This window comes from Triturus cristatus, chromosome 6 (genome assembly GCF_964204655.1).
Source record: "Triturus cristatus chromosome 6, aTriCri1.1, whole genome shotgun sequence".
Taxonomy (NCBI): domain Eukaryota; kingdom Metazoa; phylum Chordata; class Amphibia; order Caudata; family Salamandridae; genus Triturus; species Triturus cristatus.
Window position 1 is genome coordinate 1,621,832,961 of NC_140589.1, and position 20,273 is coordinate 1,621,853,233.

The following is a 20,273-nucleotide window of genomic DNA, read 5'->3' on the forward strand; positions in this document are numbered from 1 at the left end:
TGGAGTCCTTAGGGCGCAGCCCACCTGGGTCCCCCTCTACGACCCACGGCAACTCTGTCATGCCGCATAGCCCCGCTGGGCTCCCTGTGGCGCCGCAGGTGGTTGCCGGTGCTCATAGCCCTCTCTTGAGCACACCCCGGGAGCCGGGGTCGGTGCCGCACCGGAGGCTCGCCTCCTCGTCTCCGCCTCTTTCTCCGGAGTCGGAGACTGCCATGGATGAGGTGGAGTTGGCGCTGGGGCGGAGCCGAAAGCTTGCCTCGTCGTCCCCGGCACCTTCTCCTTCGGAAAGAGAGCTTGTCATAGTTTTGACACTAGACGGCGCCGACTCTACGTCTGATGCAGCCGAGTCAGCGACTGACGAGGCACGGTCGGCTACAACGCGTGTCGTTTTGGTGCTGTGTCGACGCCGAGTCATGGACTCCTCTCTAGAGGACTCTGGAGAGAGTTCGGCGCCGCCCTCTCGCCCGGCGTCGTCAGAGGTATTGTTGCCGGTGTTCCCCCTTGGAATTCGTGGAGCCTCCTCAGGTGCTCCCAGATCCGGCAGGCTCTTCACCTCCCCAGGAGCCCCGTCAGGATCCTCATTCTTCAATGGGGCTCCCTTCAATGGGGCATTGGTCGCAACCTCAATGTCTTGGGAGGGTCAGGTTACAACCCTCCCCCACTGATGAGTTGTTGTACCCTCCGCGAAGGGCCACCGAGGCTGGTGCAGCTTTTTTGAGAGTGGTCTCATTGGCCACCCGCATTTTAAACATGCAACCCCCGTCTGCACCCTTGTCTGTGGACCCCTTGCTTGAGGTCCTTCACCGGGAGTCCGGGAGTGTGGAGCTGCTTCTGCCCTTTGAGGCTTCCCTTTATGATACCCTTTTGGGTATCTGGGTCCGGCCTGCTTCAGGTGACCCGGTGGCTCGTTCAGTTTTGCACCGCCACCGTACAGCTCCGCATAATCCTGTTTGTCTTTTTGTGCACCCTGATGTGCAGGGGTATGTGTTGCAGACTGCCTTTCCTTCCCCCTCTAACGCTTCCTCCCTCTCGGGAGTCCAGATGGCTTGAATCATGGGGTAGGAACATCTTTGCATCCACTAGTGCGGCCATACGGTTCTTAAATACAGTGTGTGTTTTGGCTCGGACTACCTCTGTCCTGTGGGATTCTGCAGAGTCTTTGCTTTCTGCCACCTCTGAAGGTGCTCACGTTGATCTCCTTCGCCTCCTTCGGGATGGCCGCGACCTTGCCAAATTCACAATCCGCTCAGCCTTAGATACTGCAGATTCCTTGGGCCGAAGCAATGGCGGGCTCTGTTGCCTTAAGGCGTCACGCTTGGTTGCGGGATAGCGTCTTCCCTGAAAATATCCGGGAGTGACTGGTTGACTTACCCTTTGATGGGGGTTTCGCTGTTTGATGCTCACGCCAAGTCGGCGGTTCACCGGCTCCTTGCGGGCCTTCGTCCTCCCACTTTGGTCTTCTTAGGCCTATCTTCCGTGGTAGTACTTTTTCATTTTGCATCCTTTAGATACGTTCTGTGTTTAACATAGGCGGTGAGCTTTACGTCTTCTTTTTCTGTGGTCAAGGGTGATTACCCTTATATTGGCATTCCTTGGATACGTTGTGCTTTGAGCTGCCTGTTGGACTGCTGTGGCCGTGTTTCACAGGTTGCTGTGTCTGGTCCTCTGACTGTGGTATTGAGCCGGTGGCTCAGCTCGGTAATGTCATACGACTCGGAACTCATGTTCACGGGTTCAGTTCCTTACTGCGCTCTTATAGCTTGGCTTACTGCCCTAAGAGGTGTTCCCCATTATTGGGGTATGCATACTCCATGTGGGGTACTTGTATGCTATTATATAGCTTTGCTTCTCTCACCTGGGCCTGGAGAACCTGTGTCTCCATGTGTTGCCTGGTGGTCCGTTGTACAGTGTGCTATGTTTTTCCTGGGGTCATCTGCTTACGCCATGGTCACCCACCTCTTTGGTAAGTTTCATGGTCCCCTCTTCTACAACGGCTCCTACTTGCCCTAACTGTGCTAGGTATGATCCGGTATGGACATGTTCTTGCTCCTGGCTAGCTCTGTCTCTACATGATTATATGTTTATACATTCTGTATACATGCCGGTTGCCTTGGTATTCCTCTTCCTACGTCGCCACCTCTTTCGAGGCTGCAAGGTCTGGACCAATATCTCCTTGTGTGGGGGAGATTTTCTATATTGTTGCAAGTTACTCATAGGTTCCTCCTTGCTTCTGCTTACTGGGGTAATTTCCCAATTTGACCTATGCCCCTTTTTTGGTGTTCGACGTTGTACGTGTCTTTTCTGGAATGTTAGTCTCGGGTTCCGAGGCTCTTCCCACCATTCGTTTTCACATGCTATTGTTGAAGCTACACTGGCGGGACAACTCTTTTGTGGTTTGTTTCTCACACAAGAGTGCCCGACTGGCTTCATATTGCCAGTCGGGCACTCTTATGCTTCTTGCATAAGCCACTTTAAGGTCTCTATGGCTGTTTGCCTCATATTTGTACCTGCTTCGGCGGGTTTAGAATTGATGCTATTTGCCCTCATTACCCTTTTTGGGGATTGTGTGTGCACTTGGCATGTTTCCTGTCCCGCCGGCTATTCCCAACGCATGCCTCAGGCTCTAGCCCTTGCCTTTGTGCTCTTGACACTCTATAGGCTAGTCTGTTAGGCTGGTGGCATCTCTTCAAGTTCATTTCCAACTTGGGTCGGTGTACTCATCGGGTGCCATTAAACGGAGAGTGGACCTTCTTTCTCTATCTCTCTCTTTCTTTGCTCTGGTATAGGGCTCCTGCCGTTCTACCTGTCATTTTTATATGGGTATGGTGTGGCGCCATTCTGGTGTTAGGATATCTTCTATCCTGTTATTTCTGCTCTTTCGAGCAGCTTGAGTTGCTGTCTTGTCATTTTCACCACAGTTTTCCCCCCTTTTATCCGTCATTGTTGCCGGATTGGATACTTGGCGCTTTCTGTTCTTCTCTCACAGACCCACCCCCTCCCGTTTTGGGGTATGGCTGTGGTATCTAATCTAAGGAATCTGCGGCTAGATGTCTCTATCAGATGTACGAGTTACTTACCTTCGGTAACAATGTATCTGTTAGAGACGTTGTCTAGCTGCAGATTCCTTAACGCCCACCAAGCATCCCCGTTCTGCGAGAATCTTGTTGAGTGGTGTAATCCACTGGCCTCTTCAATTGCCATTGGGTTATCTCTCAAGGGGGTTCGGATTGTTGCACTCCCCGGAGTGTTTTCAAATACAGTTAACCTCTGCTGAGGGGCTTCTTTCCTGTGATATGGTGCCTTTTGATTCACGAGATTAGTTTTCCTCTCCAGTTACCTTCCCTTCCTTCCGTCTTCTCTACTAACTCGGGTCCCTCGTGGTCCTCCTCTTTGAGTGTCGGTTGTGCTCTGTTTCCAACCTCTGTTCTTATAGGGAAAAGGACAGCCTTTTCCTACCTTCCTGCAGTGGACTGTTGTTCTGTCTGTGTTCCATTATTACTAGACTGCACAGTTCTACATGGCCCTATCAGTCTGGTTCTGTCTGTTCAGATGTTCTTCCCTGGTTGCAGTGGGGGAGGGGTCTTCGCTTCGCTTGGGGGGCTCTTTATGTAGGCAGCGTCAAATTATGTCTTTTACGATGGTGTTTTCCACTATCTTCCTTCTTTATTCATGGATTTTCATCCCTCGCACACTGTTCCCATACTTTCACAGTTTTTTGTTGGTGGTTCCACGTTGTGTTTCGGAAAAGTTTCTCCAAAGAAAACTGACGTCCGCGCGCTAGGAGGGACTTATATGACCTCGCTGACGTCACGTACGTGGATGACGTCAGGGCGGGGTCGTGTGGCACCGTCCCCCGGCGCGCAGAGATGCTACTGCAAAAGAAATTCCGGATCCAGTCTGACGCCTGGGGATATTCTAAGTTAAGGAATCTGCGGCTAGACAACGTCTCTACCAGATACATCATTACCGAAGGTAAGTAACTCGTACGACATAACTATGACTGAAAAGCGTAGAATAATTATGCTTTTAATTGAAATTGTCTACAAGGCAACAAAGAATAGATATTAGAGTTTGCTGTGTGAATTTGACTTTAAACTGGTTTACATAAAAATGCATTATTGTATTTATATTTGAACTGCTGCTCTGGCACAATGAGTAGTCTTGGTCGATTTGAACAGCATCTTTTGCATAGTGATTAGTTATGTCATATTGACATATTTAAATAGCACAGCTAACAAGTTCATCAGCTTCTTGGCCTATCTGAACAACACTCCTGGAAAGCAGGCAGATCGAGGGTTACTCCAATATATTTAGCAGAATGTGAGCAGTTCTCTGTGCTTGTTGATTCTATGAGCAGAATACTAATATCGTTTGATCAAGTTGAGAATGTGTGCAAGAAGCGGCCTTAAACTGGAATCTCCCTGGCCAGTGATGAAACGGAGTACTTTGGTTTTTATTTTCTATATGTATAGTGGCGGCTGGCAGGGAATGGGGGCGGTGAGGTGTGGAGGTGGGAGGGTGTAAAAACATACCTCTTCGGTCAGCCGCGTTTCTCCTCCGCTGCCCTGCCGTCGAGTCCCATAACTGAAGCAGGAAGCACACAGGCTCCCTTAAGCCAATCACAATGCTGCAATTCAGCGGTGTGATTGGTCTGAGCGCCGTCGTTCAGCAGTCAGACGAGGACTGGAAGCCTCAGCATGTTCCCTACCAGCCTGTGCATTACAGCCTGGTCGGGAACATGCGGAGCGTGCATGACTGTTTGGCTAGCCCAAGACAGCCGGCCAAACATTCATGTGCACTTAGTGTGTCTGCCATTCCTCGCCCTGTAACCCCAGCCCCATAGCTACCAAATGTAAAAAGATAGTAAAGTTATATTTTGCTTTGAGAGCAGTGGGGAGACGCTCCTCTTCCTTAGTGGAGGAGCCGCCCCTGTTTGTATAGGTACTTCACTGAAGATGCACCGCTTTAAAGAACAATCCGTCGTGGTGAATTAACTGTCTACATACCATCACGTAACACTTGTCGACTTAATTCTTGTCTTCAATCCTTTAAAGCACCTTGCTATCCTAGGCTAGGTTTGAGCTAAATAAATTTCACATACACACATACATTGCTGGCACAGGCCCCAGCCTCATAAATGGCACTGTGGTAGCCTGCTTCCATCAATCCTGGAGCACCTCTCAGCATGGGATCAGCTCCAGGATTGGTTGTATTGGTGTCCACTGAGCAGGAAAGAAGTCCTTCCCTTTCCTGCTTTCCTCCCTTTCCCCAATCGGGAATTGCACCAGGGAGCAGTATATTGTGAGTTTGACGTTGTAGCTCCCACCATATTTTTATACTCGTAGCCGCCACTGCTATTAAGCACCCTTGTTGTATAAAAATAAATCTACAGGTGAATATGTTGCAGCTGTGTGATCTCAAGTAGGCATTGTGTCATTTGCATATGGTTCTCCTGGATCCATGCCAATTAGAGAATGTGCTTGCCCCTGCACCAACAACACAATACTGATATGAGCACGGGGCAAAAGATCTCTTGGAAAGTGCAATATTTTGGTGCCACCTAGAGAGTATGGTGAAAGTCTGGCCGTCCATGAGCGTGCGTTAAGGGTTACCTCCATGCCATATGCCTGCCAACAGGTGCTGTCACACAAGTTCGTGCCTGCACATTCTTTGTTGCATTTTCTGTTTGTGATTTCCCCTGATGAGAAAGCACCAAGTGCAGACTACGACTGTGCACAGTATTAATGTTATTCAGCCCAGTTACCTTGTTCAGGACCATCACGCTGTCTCTTTTGGAAAGTCACATGAATGCAAATCTGGTTCCAACTCCCAAGTTCATTGGCATTTTATAAGAATATGTCCTTATACTAAGGTTCACCCACACATCTGAATTCCTCAGAAGGACCCTCCAACAAGCTGTCTTACGGTTCATTGTGCACATTGGTGAAGAAGGCTTGTTTCATTTGTTTCTCATCAGCACAGCCTAGATGTTGATTGATCGGTTTTGTAGGGGACCTTAATGGTTGTTCCTGATGAGGGTAGCATTTATATGGTCAGAGTGCAGACTTCAGAGCCAGTCCAGGTCTTCCTTCTCCAGATTAACATGTTGCCACAGGATGTAGGTACCAATCCAAATGTGTAGGGCCTACTCATTTTATGTGAGTGATAGTCAAAATGTACCTGCTCGTGTATTTGAAAACCATTTCATATATCCTAAAACAACACCAACAAGACTATGCTCACTTTTATTTCATTGATTTGCATAATGCTCAGCTAAATTTCAAAATCGACTCTCACTTTCATCCACTTTCTTGCCACCATCACCCGTATCTGGGCCCTGTTGATGCACTCACCCCCATGGATACTCTCAACCCCATCCTTACTCTCTCAATGAACACACAAAGGCCTGCTAACCATAGTTTTCAGTTCCTCTATGATTACTCTCTCACCCCATCTTCACTCACCATATCCACACACACGCTCTATCCATTGTCACGTTGTCATTCATTCTTGCCCTACATCCAGTCTGACATTCTACAACCACTAAGGTGCATGTTCCACTCTGCCAATTTGCCCATTTCACCACGCATCGTGACCATCGATATTTGTAAAAGCAAATTGACATCAGTTATTTACATTTTTGCAAAAATTAAAGAATAGTGTTGCTTAAACAATCACTGTTTTTCGAAACCAGAACTTCTTGGTCCGTCATTGTCCTCAAAGCTCTTGATGAAGAGGTATAACCTGTCTCTCTTTAAAACATAAATTTCACTCATACCTCGTTGGTAAGTTTAGATGTATTGTATTTATAGAGGGTTTTATGCAGGCCTCTTCACTGCTTCGGTTATTTTTAGGGGTAAGAGACATCAGATGGTATTCCTCCTTTTTTGACACAATACAAGTCTAAATTCTCAGAATAGTAACATTAGAGTTATTTAACATTATTTGCTTTTTGCAGAAAATAGGCATTAGAGCAATAGATCCCACCCCTGAGAGCTTGGTGGTCCAAGTCTCGACATCCAAAGGCGCATTCCCTAATGCTCCACCTGATAGGGAATCCAAAAAGCTGGACAAACTTGGGAAGAAGTTGTTTTCTTCCTCCAGCTTGGGACTGCGGTTGATAAACACCGCATGTCTGTTGGGCTGTTATTCCCACTCTGTGTGGGATACGGTGGCGCAAGTGCTGCCCCTGTGCGCGGAGGAGGCCCAGTCCGTGGTCTGCAGTGCAATTGCCGAGGGGAGAGACACAGCAAAGTTTACCATCCGCTGTGGACTGGACACCGCCGACTCGCTGGGTAGGACGATTTCAACATCGGTAGCCCTTTGACGCTATACCTGGCTGAGGTCAACTGGCTTTTCTAGGGCCGTCCAGAACACCCTGATGGACACGCCTTATGATGGCCGTCGCTTGTTCGGCGACAAAGCAGACAATGCTAGAGAGCTTCAAGGACTCTCGGGCTACGGCCAAGTCCTTGGGCCTTTCCACCACACAACCCGCACTGTCTGCTTTTCACCCCTTTTGTGGCTACGGAAGGGGTGCCCCACCACTTTCCTTCCAGGGCCACAGGCCAGTGCGGCCGGGGACGTGGTAACCACCGTTGTGGTTCTGGGGGCCAGTGGGCAGACCAGAACACCACAGTCCCCTCTCCAGCACACTCCAAACCCTCCTAGTCCAACCTTTCAGGGCCACCAAACAACAGTGGGAGGCAGGATTCGCCATCACCTCCCCCACTGGCGCACCATCACGTCGGACAGGTGAGTTTTGCAGATAGTCCGAAGGGGCTACTCCCTCCCCTTCATGACTACCCCCCAGCCATGCCACCTCAGTACCATCAAATGTCGGGGATCATCTGGCCCTTCTCCCACAGGAAGTTACGGCTCTCTTGGCCAAGGGAGCCATCGCACAAGTTTCTGTCCCAGAAGTAGGTCGAGGTTGCTATTCCCACTACTTTCTGGTGCCCAAGAAGGACAAGGGCCTGCTTCCTATCTTATATCGCAGGAACGTCAACCGCTTCTTCCAGAACGAGATGTTCAAAATGTTGACCCTGGCTCAGGTCTTTTCTGCTCTCGACCCTGGAGACTGGATGGTAGCGTTAGACTTGCAGGACGCTTATTTTCACATCCCCGTCCTGCCGGCCCACTGGCATTGCCTGCGGTTCACGGTAGGCCATGAGCATTTTCAGTTTACCGTGCTCCCCTTTGGCCTTACTAGCGCCCCTCGGGTGTTCACGAAAGTGATGGCGGTGGTCGCGGCTCATCTGGGGTTCCAGTCTTCCCCTATCTCGACGACTGGTTGTTGAAGGCGGGCTTGCCCCAATCAGTCGTCTCCCACCTCCAGACTACTGCCGACCTCCTGCACTCGCTGGGGTTCTCCATCAGCGTGCCAAAGTCACACCTGTCTCCCTCTCAGAAGCTCCTTTTCATCGGAGCGGTCCTGGACACTTCGCAGTTTTGGGTCAATCCTCCCAAACAGCGAGTCTGGGATATTCGGGCTATGATTCCGATCTTTCAGCCTCTATCCTGGGTTTCGGTCAGGATGACCCTCCGGCTACTGGGCCTAATGGCCTCCTGCATCCTGTTGCGGGCTCGGCAGTGGGACCTGAAGTTCCAGTGGGCGCAGCATCAGGGGAATCGGTCTGATTACGTCCAGATCGTGGAGGGCACTGCACGCCAACTGCAGTGGTGGCTCATGACCTAGGATTGGGTCGACGGCCGATCCCTCTCCCTTCCTCAACCAGAGTTCACAGTGGTGACCAATGCATCACGTCTGGGATGGGTTGGCCACACGGGGGAGCCGGAGATCAGAGACCTCTGGTCTCTGGCGGAGTCCGGGCTCCATATCATCCTTCTGGAGCTTCGGGCGATTTGTCTTGCACTAAAAGCATTCTTTCCCTCTGTCCGGGGAAGAGTAGTGCAGGTGTTCACGGACAACACCACCGCCATGTGGTACTGAAACAGTGTGGGTGGGGTCATGGACCTTATGTCAAGAAGCTCTCCATCTCTGGACATGGCTGAAACATCAGGGCATATCCCTGGTGGTTCAACACCTGGCAGGTTCTCTGAACGCCAGGGCGGACGAACTCAGTCACAGGTGCATGATGGATCACGAATGGCGTCTTCACTCGGAGGTGGCGCAAGCTCTCTTTCAACAGTAGGGAGAGCCTTGGTTAGATCTATTCGCCACCGAAGAGAATGCGCAATGTCAGCAATTCTGCGGCTTGGGATTTCCAAGGCAGCACTTGCTAGGCGACGCTTTTCGTCGCTAGTGGAGTTGCGGTCTTCTATATGCCTTTCCGCCTATACCACTTTTGCCTAGAGTGCTGAAGAAGATGAAGCGCGACTAGGCCCAAATCATTCTTGTGGCTCCGGATTGGGCACGAAGAGTCTGGTATCCCAAGCTGCTACATATGGCCATCGATCCTCCGATCCGACTGACTCTTTGGGCAGATCTTCTGTTGCAACAGCAGGGGACGGTCCTCCACCCAAACCCGTCCAGCCTCTACCTCCTCGCGTGGAGATTGAGCGGCAGCAGTTGACGTCATTTGACCTGCCTTCCGAAGTCTGCGATGTTATCTTGGCCGCCAGGCGTCCCTCCCCTAAGACAGTATACGCCGGCAGATGAAACAAATTTGTGGCATGCTGCACAGCAAAGGCTGTGGATCCCCTTTCCGCCCCTTTTCCAAGGTTCTCTTGTTCCTCCGTTCTTTGGCCCATCAGGGCTCTGCTCTGGGCACTCTTAAGGGCTACCTCTCGGCCATTTCAGCCTTCCTGATCAGCCTTTTCTTTTCAAGTCCCCTGTTGTAAATAGATGCCTCAAGGGTATTACTCATCTTTTTCCTCCTGTTCCTTCGTAATGCCTCAGTGGGACTTGAACTTGGTTCTTACCTATCTTATGTGCGCTCCCTTTGAGCTGCTACATAACTGTCCTCTCAGACTTTTCAATCTGAAAACTGCCTTTCTGGTGGCCATCAACTCTGCACGCAGGGTGAGTGAGCTACAAGCTCTTTCTTCCAACCCTCCCTATCTGGCTGTTCATCTGGACAAGGTCATCCTCAGAACTTCCCAAGGTGTTTACTTTTTTCCACATTGGCCAAACCATCACTTTAGCCACCTTCTTTCCGCCTCCGCATCCTTCAATAGAGGAAGAGAGGCTCCACTGTCTGGATCCAAAATGTGCGCTTTCCTTCTACTTGGATTACACCAAACAATTCCTGGTGGACGACCAGCTCTTTGTTGGTTACGTGGGCACTGAGAAAGGTCGGGCTGTGCACAAACAGACCATCTCCAGACCATTTGATGTTCTGTGCATCAAAGCTTGCTATTCTTTGGCATTGGAGGAGCCTCCAGTGGGGCTGCGCGCCCATTCCATCAGGGCGATGGCAGCTACTACTGCTTTGGGACGGGGAGTCCCCCTCAATGACATCTGTCAGGCACTACGTGGGCATCACTGCACACGTTCACCAAACACTAGTGCCTGGACAGCCAAGTCCAGAGAGACCGCTTCTTTGGCCGTTCTGTTCTCCATTACTTTCTGGTCTGAACTTAGTTAGCAGACCCACCTGTTGGTATTGTTGGGGTATGTATTCTAAGGTAAGGAATCTATAACTAACTGTCTCTTTCAGATGAACAATTTACTTAACTTCCACAACGATATATCTGTTAGAAGCATAGGTTAGTTATAGATTCCTTAACGCCCCACCCATCTTCCCTGTTCGGCGAACTGACTTCTAGGGTTAAGGACTTCTTTCAGGGCCCTAGTTTTGTGCACCAGTGGTCAGTGTCTTGCATGGCTCTGCGCTTCTGGCGTGGATAGTCGTGTACAGAACTGACGTCAGCGGAAGGGCAACGTCTATGTAGCTACCGCGATGTCATCCCGGCGACCACGATGCCGATGGCGAACGTGGAGTCGACCGACGCCACTTTCCGACGGGCAGGGGTACTGCTGACGAAAAACATTCGGATCCAGTCTGATGCCTGGGGGTAATTCTAAGGTAAGGATTGTATAACTAACCTATGTTTTTTACAGATATATCGTTACCAAAGGTAAGTAACCTGTTCAATAATGCAGTGTCTGAAGACGCCAAGCGTGTAGCATTTCAAACATGGTCTTGATAAAATAATAATTTTATGCACACTCATTTAAGTATATTTGAATGTAATGTGTTAATCTGAACCATTCTCTGTTTTTTTTGCTAGACATATTGCTGGTTTAAATGCAAACAGAGCAAAAAATATAGTGGACTGGAGGGAGAAAAATGGACCGTTTGTAAATCGAGAGCATCTTAAAAGCGTCAAAGGACTTGGACCAAAATCGTTTCAACAGTGTGCTGGTTTCATCCGAATTAATCAGGAATATATTAAAAACTATTGCAGGTAATTAAAAAATATTTTAATTTGCCAATCTTCTTAAATGACATAGCTGCAAAATAGTGTCAAATTAAACACGTTTTGTTACCTGTTTGTTTTATATTATGCTGGGACAATTCGATGTAGTGGTAACTAAAAATCAAAGAATGCTTCTGGATATTAAGTTAGGAAGTTGACCTCGAATACGTAGGCTATAATTTTCTTATAAGCACAAAGTAGGTTTCTCGATCGCTAGCAAAAAACATCCAGATGCTAGTCCTTGTATAGCAAAAACCTCTTAAAGTTGACATGCTAAAGACCCGAATATTTTTTTTATGTGTCTGTCTTGATGGGTGATATCTGTTGATAGTTGTCTTGTTTTGCAAGTTTTTTTTTTGTTTTGCTTTTTAAAAAGGGTTTTGAAATAATATTTTAACGTTACCATAAACGCTATGTTAAACCCTAAATCTACGTTGACAGATAATCATAAGATCCAGGGCGAATGAGGTCAACCAAACTGAATTTTCATTCTAATCCAATTTTGCTATGATCATAATCTTGAAATATGGCTTCTGAAACTCCACTGTTGGAATAAAATGTACATTTCTGGACCTTGTAACCGTGTTTTTTGAGGATTTGGTGCTGGACACGTGATTAGACACTGAGCACTCTTCCTTTCACCAGCACTTGATTTAATCATGCCATTATGGGTCTGCAATTGATTGAACCGTGCCATTATGGGTCTGCAATTGATTTAATCATGCCATTATGGGTCTGCACTTTTGCTTCGAGACAGAAACAGAGGGGGCTGCTTGACGTGACACAGCTTGACTGGAAATTTGGTGCTAGGTACTTGATCTCATCTCTCGCTTGAATCCTTTACAATCTGTTTCAAAAGCTACTTTTGTAGTTGGGAGCATACATGGACCTGTGTTAACATGTAACACAGGTAACATGAGACTTTGCCATGAGGTGCTTCATGTCTCATTATAGAGCACGCCACATTTTCTTCTTTTTTGTCAGTCATTATGTGTCAATTCTCTTAGCCCTCTGTGAAATTTTTTTTTTTAAACTTCAGAATTGCTTAGAAAGATCCCTTTAGTTGATTTTATTTTTCAGTTAAATCTTAGATTAAAATGACCCCACTTATAGACATTCATGTAAATCTTCTGTTGTTCCTAATGTATTTGTTATTAATAGGGTATTTCCCCATAATCCCTGCTATACCATTGTGAGCAAGTGTATTCTGTCTTCCGCAGCACTCTAAGTGACCCTCAGGATCTGATCGGACTTCCACGTGCTTACATGAGGTGTTGGGTGTTAATTTGTGTTGTGCGATACACAATAAGATTGTCTCAGAGTATTTTTTTCCAGGCTTGTCACATGTTTTGCCTAAATATGGCACTGATCTTGCAAGTAGTAGGATTTTGCAGTCTTGCAAACCTTCAGGCAATGAGGATGTTGCAGAAAGGACCACTCTATGTCAGCTGTCTCTAGTGATGTCTGTGTCTTTCTAAGTAGGTGTTTTTTAAACAAACTGTATTGGACACTTGCGCGGCATTTTACCACCATCAGCAGTTCAACCTCATTTCCTCGCTCTGAGGCAGTAGTGTTGTTTCCTGTTGTTTACTTTGTAGTGAAATGAGATGCCGGCTGCATTTGTCTTTTCTCAGTGTTCTTCTGGAGCCTTTGTTTGACCTTACATTAAAACAACAACTCATTATGCTTTACTGTTCTCTACTATGCACATAATGCACCAAGGTGAAGGGTACTAACTGTACACAGCTTTGGTATTAAATAGCTTAAGTGGTCTTTCCAGTGTGATAGTGGTGCCACCCAAATCCCTTGACTTTTACCTATGAAGGAATGCTCATTGTATTCCTTCTAAAGTTGTTTCTTTCATCAGCTTTGACCTCAGGCCTATCTTCCACGAGACCTCCTAAGCTTTGACCTCAAAGTATAAAAATGCTAGAGGTTGGGATAATATTTAACAAAATGTAATGCCTTGTTTAAAGGTTTTCAGTTGAGAGCTTTCTGTGGGAAACATCCTTCTCCAAAACGGGTCAAAGCTGTTTTTCTGCCTCTTTCACAGTTTCTCCTGCCTTTCAGTCTTATCTAATACTTCAAATAGCCGCAGACGATACATTTTTGATTGCCCTGGCTTGGGTTTGGCTGACATAATTTTCGAATTTGTGTCAGAAGTCAGTACTACTTCCCATGAAGCTACACATGGGCCTGTCCTGGATAATAAAGGAGAAAATCATATCCATAAAATGGTGGTGTTTACCTTAGAAGCATTGTTCCTGAAATCATAGAATCTCACCGAACTAATTCTGTAATGGATGGTACTTCGTCAAGAGGTTATGAACCCTTTTATTTTTTGTATTGGTAGATTAAAGTCAGAATTGAATTTTGAACCGCCTGTGATGTATTTTTTTTTTTACAATTACTATTCTGTCTACATTTTTTGGATTCATTTAAAATACATGTAATTTTATGTGAAAGGATATCTGTGTTATTGTGAGCAGCGGCTAGTGGGCTGCTGCTAATGGACCCATTTAATCTTAAGAGTTCTTAATTATACTGGCATGCCTATTCTAGGAATATTTTAATTTACTATGGAAATTAAGGACTCGCCACATTAGCTTTTTAATATTACTTTCTTCCATGGTAATCATGTTTGAGTGACTAGAGAGTTTAACTCAGACGTAAGCACTGATATATTATCTCTAAAACAGATCCAAGGAATGTTTAATAGCTAGTCACTTGAAATACATTTCTCCAGGTAGGATACCTGATTACATCAGTTTCTCATCCTGTAAATAGTCAATTCTTCCTTAGCAGGACAGTGCCTGACATACAAGAAATGTGTACATTCCTTCAGGTGAAACATTGGTGGTATTCCACGTGGTGCACTACAATATTGGTTGTTGTAAATACATAGTCAGTTTGAACTCTGCATCCATAGCTGCTCATCCCATAACATGGTCTACTGGGCGTCAAGCACTAACTCTGGGATGGAAGAGTGCTAGGAGAGACTGGGCAAATCGAGCAAGGGCACCTTCTCCTAATATCACCGGACTAAGTAAAAGCCTGGATTAGGTTAGGTTTTTCCTATGGAGTGCTAGTTGTGCAAACTACATAAGCACAAGGAATAGGTTCTTACCGTTAAATTGTTTCATAGAGGATAGGTAGGTGCAACTAGTGTAATAGATGTCACAATTGCATTTCTTTTGCAAGGAAAGAACATACTTATGACATCTTTTCAGCTTTGTATTTAGTCTTACTCTAGGCCGTGTTTATGCATGTTGTCTTTTCACTTTTGGAATTAGGAGTAGACCTCCTTACTAATCACTGGTAGGGTAGGTGATGTGGGTGATACAGTAGTGTCCCTACCCAAGCCCCCAGCCGGCTTCATTTTGTTTTCCAGCTTTCATCCTTATAAAGGCAGTCTGTTGTGTCGCTGGAATGTGGTTGGATGTGCAGTGGCCTATTCTGTGATCGAACAGTATAGAAACGGGTGTTATTTATTCACGCGGAATACACCTTTAGAAGGAGGCATTGGGGTCATAGAAGGAAATACATTACTACTGGAATCCCCTCAATTAGTCATCCCATTGCTGGCTTCTGCTACCTTGCTTCTTCCTGTTGGCTGACGGCTCTGCATCGCGGACAGCATGCTAGACAGAGCCACTCCAGATTGCAATGCAGTAGCCAGTGGCCTGGTTCTGCCTTTCGACCTCTGAGAGGACAATTCACTTTGTGTTCACCAATACATTGTTTACTTTAATATTTTGCTGAAATCTATTTATCCCTCTTAGTGGTCTACAGAAATACTCATCTGGAGGCTATTTTTAATGCCAAATATGCAGGCAAGTGAAATGTTATATATTTATCATATTGCGTTTAATTAATTCCAAGCAAGAATGAAAATGAAATAAGAATGTGGTGACAATTTTAGTAAAACATTTTTCAGCCTGTAGAAGTCTGTGGCTTGAGATTACATATATCCCCTGTTGTGCTAGCCACACCAACTCTTTAGTTGCAGTTTAATGTTTCGATGTGAATAATCCAAATTAGTTAGAAGCATATTCAGTTGTAATCAAAATATTATATCGTAAATGTTTTGAAGCTCATCATTTTTGTCGCTGGGGATCTCAGTTAGAAACATGTGGTTTATTTTTACATTTAGGTGAAATTGTTTTCTAATCTTACCCTCGCTCTCCCCTAGCAATTGCCTTAACCCTAACTCCGTTCTTCACCGTAACTCTGACTCGCCCACCCTAATCTTGTCCCATACCATTATGCTAAATCCTATCCCTTAACCTAATGCTTACTGTCACCCATACCTCAAACCTAACGCTCAACCTAACTGTAATTCTGCGCCTAACCCACACTGCTACACTAACAAGATGGCACTCTGTAATCTGAACATTTGTAAAAGAAATAAAAGAATAATAATAATAAAAAAGTGCCAGGGCTCTTGTCAGGAGGCCACAGCAATGTGCACCACACATTGTCCCTGCCAGCGCTGCCAATTATAGTAACAACACGGCTACTAACCATCCCACTCCTACAAGTGTGACAATTTGGACTACTTCAGGCCCCATTGGGAGAGAGGGGGTCAGACAAACGGAGACCAATTTTGTGTGTGAAAAAGGCTGCTTTATTGAAACAGGTGCACATTACAATACCATACCTGGCAATTTGCCTTACAAAAGTAAAGCCTCACTATTCATCCGATAACTGACCTTTGACCCCCGCCCCTAGGATCCCCTCAACATGCCCCCACCCTGTCATTACCCTATTAACAACATTACAATGCACTTTAGTTAAAAATATAAGTACTTCTATTAAACCAACATCTCATGCCTGCCTTCCCGTAACTGTAAATAACAAAACTTCTATACTAAACCTTAAACTACCTGCCTACCCTTCCCCCGTCCCTGTTCCCAACTTCCAACGCTAACTAAAAACTTCTGCCAACCCTGGCCAACTTTCCAAAACCGCGCCACCCAGAAAGAGGGGAAAGTGTCCACTAACCCCTTTTTCTTCCCCCCCCCCTTTTTCGGTTTACTCAAGTGCCTTCTTGCTGATGTGCCTCTGCACATTCAAACTTCTTGATAAAGCCTCCCTAATCTCCAACAAGTCCATGCCAATCCTAGACAAATGTACACCATTGCCTCTGAAAACTCAACTTCATCAAAGCGTAACACCGTATGGAAATCCTGCCAAAACCTAAACCCCTACAAAAACGAGACATCTCTGTGTACACTTTCTGCCTGGCCCTTTCCACAGCTCCCGGGTTGATCGCTCCCCACCACACTCTCCGAGCACAAACTCCATCCAAAGGACAAAACAACCTGCCCACTGTTCTTTGATCAAAGCCAAAATCCCTTTTCATGGCTCGCATCAATACCACCCCTTTTTCCTTGCACATATCATTCTCACCCAGGTGTAGCACTAGAACATCAGGGCACCAACAGACTATTTAGACAAGGAATCAACTCCTTCTAGCACATTCTCCCTTTTCCATTCCATAAAACTTTAAAACAACGCTCATTGAATCCCAAATTTTGTCCAAAATAGCTCTGGTGTGCCTGAACTTGGGCCCACTTTATGAAAGAATGACCCACAACCCAAATAATCATCTCTTCTGCCAGAGGGCCAGACACAGAGCCTGAAATGAGAAAATCAGAATAAGTTTCAATCCATATTAGTCACTGCGCGCACAGCCCCGTCCTCCCTTCTCACATAGCGCCTGTAACATTCCGATGACTAGAGCCCCAGTCGCATAATGTCTTCTTGTCCCCAGCCTCTGGTGCTTGCTTCTGATGCTGCCCCAATGCTGAAAGAGTGGGTAAAAAGATTCTACCAGCTAACTACGCTGCCAGCCACCAGGTCACCAAACCTAAAATGGTGGCTGGGATTTCCTCTTGCCAGGATTTATATATTGAGCTACACACTGCTTAGCCCAAAGCAATACAAAATGGTGGCCCCCTGGGCCTGCCTCACCCCTCCCAAACTGCCTGGGGGGCAGACCTCCCATCACTCGGTAGCCCTCAAACCCACTTTTTAATGTATATCAAATTTATAATTAACTGTTCTGGTCATCTCTAAATTTACCAGACAGTGCCACCTTGTGGTAGACTGTCACAAGCACCAGTGTTGACAATGAAGGGCCGGTGCCGAGCACCGGAAACCACTGGTTTAAATTACGCACTGCCTCAACCGTAACGCCATCTTTCACCTGACGTCTTCTCAGGCCCAATTACGATTCATGCAGAGTAGCATTATTGCATGATATTATGCAGTAATTTTCTGCAAGATTAGAAGCCTCCTCTCTTGTGGAATTATTGAGGTTGGTGATAGCGCGTGAAAAGAGCAGTTATCACTGCATGCAATAAATATGCATGTGGTGAAAAGAGCCATTTTGCGGTTGGTGTAAGTGCATGCAGCAGTACTTCTTGGGAAATAAAAGCACCACTACTACACGTGGCTGCCGAGTATGCAGAACATAGAGATGAGACAAATACTCTAAGCTAGTGGTAAATAATTGGTCTAGGTCGCAAGGCACATAAACATCATTCTAAAGAGAGATTCTATCAAAAGTCTGCAATTTTTTTGATACAAAATATATGCATAAATGCTCATCTAAATTGCAGGGTTACCCCAAGTGCATCCCCAGGTGCACTACGACCATGTCAATAAAGATAAATCCATTGTCAAAACAAGTTCGTCATAGTTTTGTGTCCCTCTTATAAAAGCCTCTTTAACTCATTTCTGTGTTCTTTTATGTTGAAGGTAAATACATTTAGAAACAAGAACCTTTTACTCTAAACCGTATTGAATTTTGGGAGGGATCCCTTCATCTAGGGCTGTTTGATATCGCATTAAGAAATGTACATCTGCTGGACCACTTTCCTCACAGAGACTCTGGATACGCATTTTAATGCAGTCCATGCCAGCATCGTCGTCTGCACCTCGGCCTAACCCAGTAGAAGAAGCAGAACTCTTTCTTTTCATTTGCTTAATCAAGGGACGCTATAATAGGATCATTGTGGATGGTAGCTAAATTCTCTTAAATGTGCACTGGTGGCAATGCAGTTGAAAGTCAATAGAAAGTCAATAGTACATTTGTATTTGTTATTTTTTTATCTACCAAGATGTTTTATGGTTTTATTACAAATGTTTGACATACACACATTTGTAACCATTGAAATGCTGGCCGTAAAGTCCCACGATTAAGTAATGTTTCTGTTTTAGCAATATATGAAGGAAAACACTTAGGAAAAGTGTTATTCGTATGCTTGCATGATAAATTACAATATTCAATTTCTCATAAACACTCTTTTCATTAACCATTACCTTGCTGGTAGACAATCGCATAGTGTCCATTTTCGCCTATTCCTAAAATCCTATATGCTATGATGATGTAGTCCATTGTAAATTCCTGGCAATTATATGCTGGTTTAACTATTACATTGCTGGAATATAGGCAGATGCAATGGAATAGTTATAAGTGGTAGTGGACACCTAATGTTCTTTAGTTACGAGGAATAATTAGTTGAGGTATGGTTATAATGTAAATAGCAATAAATGTTACTTTATGAAATCGGAAAATAGATTGTTTAAATATGTCACATTAGCTGCAGTTACATTATAGTTACATTATTTTATTATTAGTTACTCAATGCTAGAATTTACGCAACAGGCAATTGAAATAGACTTTTGTAATGGACAATAGTGGATGTTAAATGTAACAGATATCTGGCAATGTAAATTATACTTTCTTTTAAGAAAACGGGCATAGCTATTTTCTTTGTGGGGTACAGCTGACTGGAACGGGTTTGCTTCACTACTTCTCTTGGACCTCTCAGCTGCCTTCGACACAGATGACCACATCACACTAATTCAAAGACTCTACGAAGCCGGCCTAGAGGGGACTGCTCTCAACTGTATAACGTCCTACCTTCAAAACAGAACTAATGTCATTCATACCCTGCCTTTCTTATGCAAATCGTACTTCACAAAAGCAGGGGTGCCTCAAGGCTCTATCATCTCACACATGCTTTTCAACATTTACTTGAAGTCATTACCGGCACTGATCAGTTTAACCTCCCATGATATAAATATGCAGATGGCACACAAATACTCCTTAAACTGGAAAGCCCCAAAGACATTGGAAACTCGCACATTTTCTGTTGTCTCAGAGCTGCAGATCAGTGGATGACATGGAGCCATCTCAAATTGAATGCTTTCAAAACGGAAATACTCTCTTGTGGTGATTCTTGTGGTGATTTTTAAAATGATGGCCCACTCGCCGCCTGGTATGACGATCTGGGAACACCACCAAAATATCTAAGGAAGTAAGAATCCTTGGGAATACCATGGACTTCAAGCTATCAATAAGCGCCCAAGTGGCCAAACTATGAAGGTCAGGCTTCATTACTATAAAAACCCTGCGAGGCATCTTCCCCCACCTAGGATTTCCACACAAGGTCCATTCTACTTTCTCTCTTGTTTTGTCTAAACTCGATTACGTCAATAGCCTCTACCATGGATCATCTTTAACAACTATGAAAAGACTATAACGGAATCAGAACTCAGATGCCAGACTACTCATCCACAAGTCCACATCTCCCCTGCCTTGAAGGCCCTACATTGGTTACTGGTTGTCAGAAGATCCACATTCAAGCTGATTTGTATCACCTACAAAGCGATAAATGGACCTATCTGCTTCAGGAATAAAATCCCTAATATATTCAACAAAGTAACCTGCGCTCAAGATTGACACCTCACCTCAAAATCCCACCATACAAGAAAAAACATAGGTGGCACATCCGTCTCAGTTCATGCAGCCGAACTATGGAACTCTTTACCCCCAAACATAAGATCCACAGATAACTACCTTATCTTCAGAAGAC

At 45.5% G+C, this 20,273-nt stretch overlaps 1 protein-coding gene across 1 annotated transcript in view; it reads left to right on the forward strand.

Annotated features, from left to right (window-relative positions):
- Window positions 1-20,273, forward strand: part of SRBD1 (S1 RNA binding domain 1) — a 721,551-nt gene that overhangs the window by 623,331 nt on the left and 77,947 nt on the right. The window contains exon 19 of the mRNA XM_085612769.1: window positions 11,197-11,373. Coding sequence (XP_085468895.1) covers window positions 11,197-11,373 — 177 coding nt within the window. The remainder of the gene's footprint in view (window positions 1-11,196; window positions 11,374-20,273) is intronic.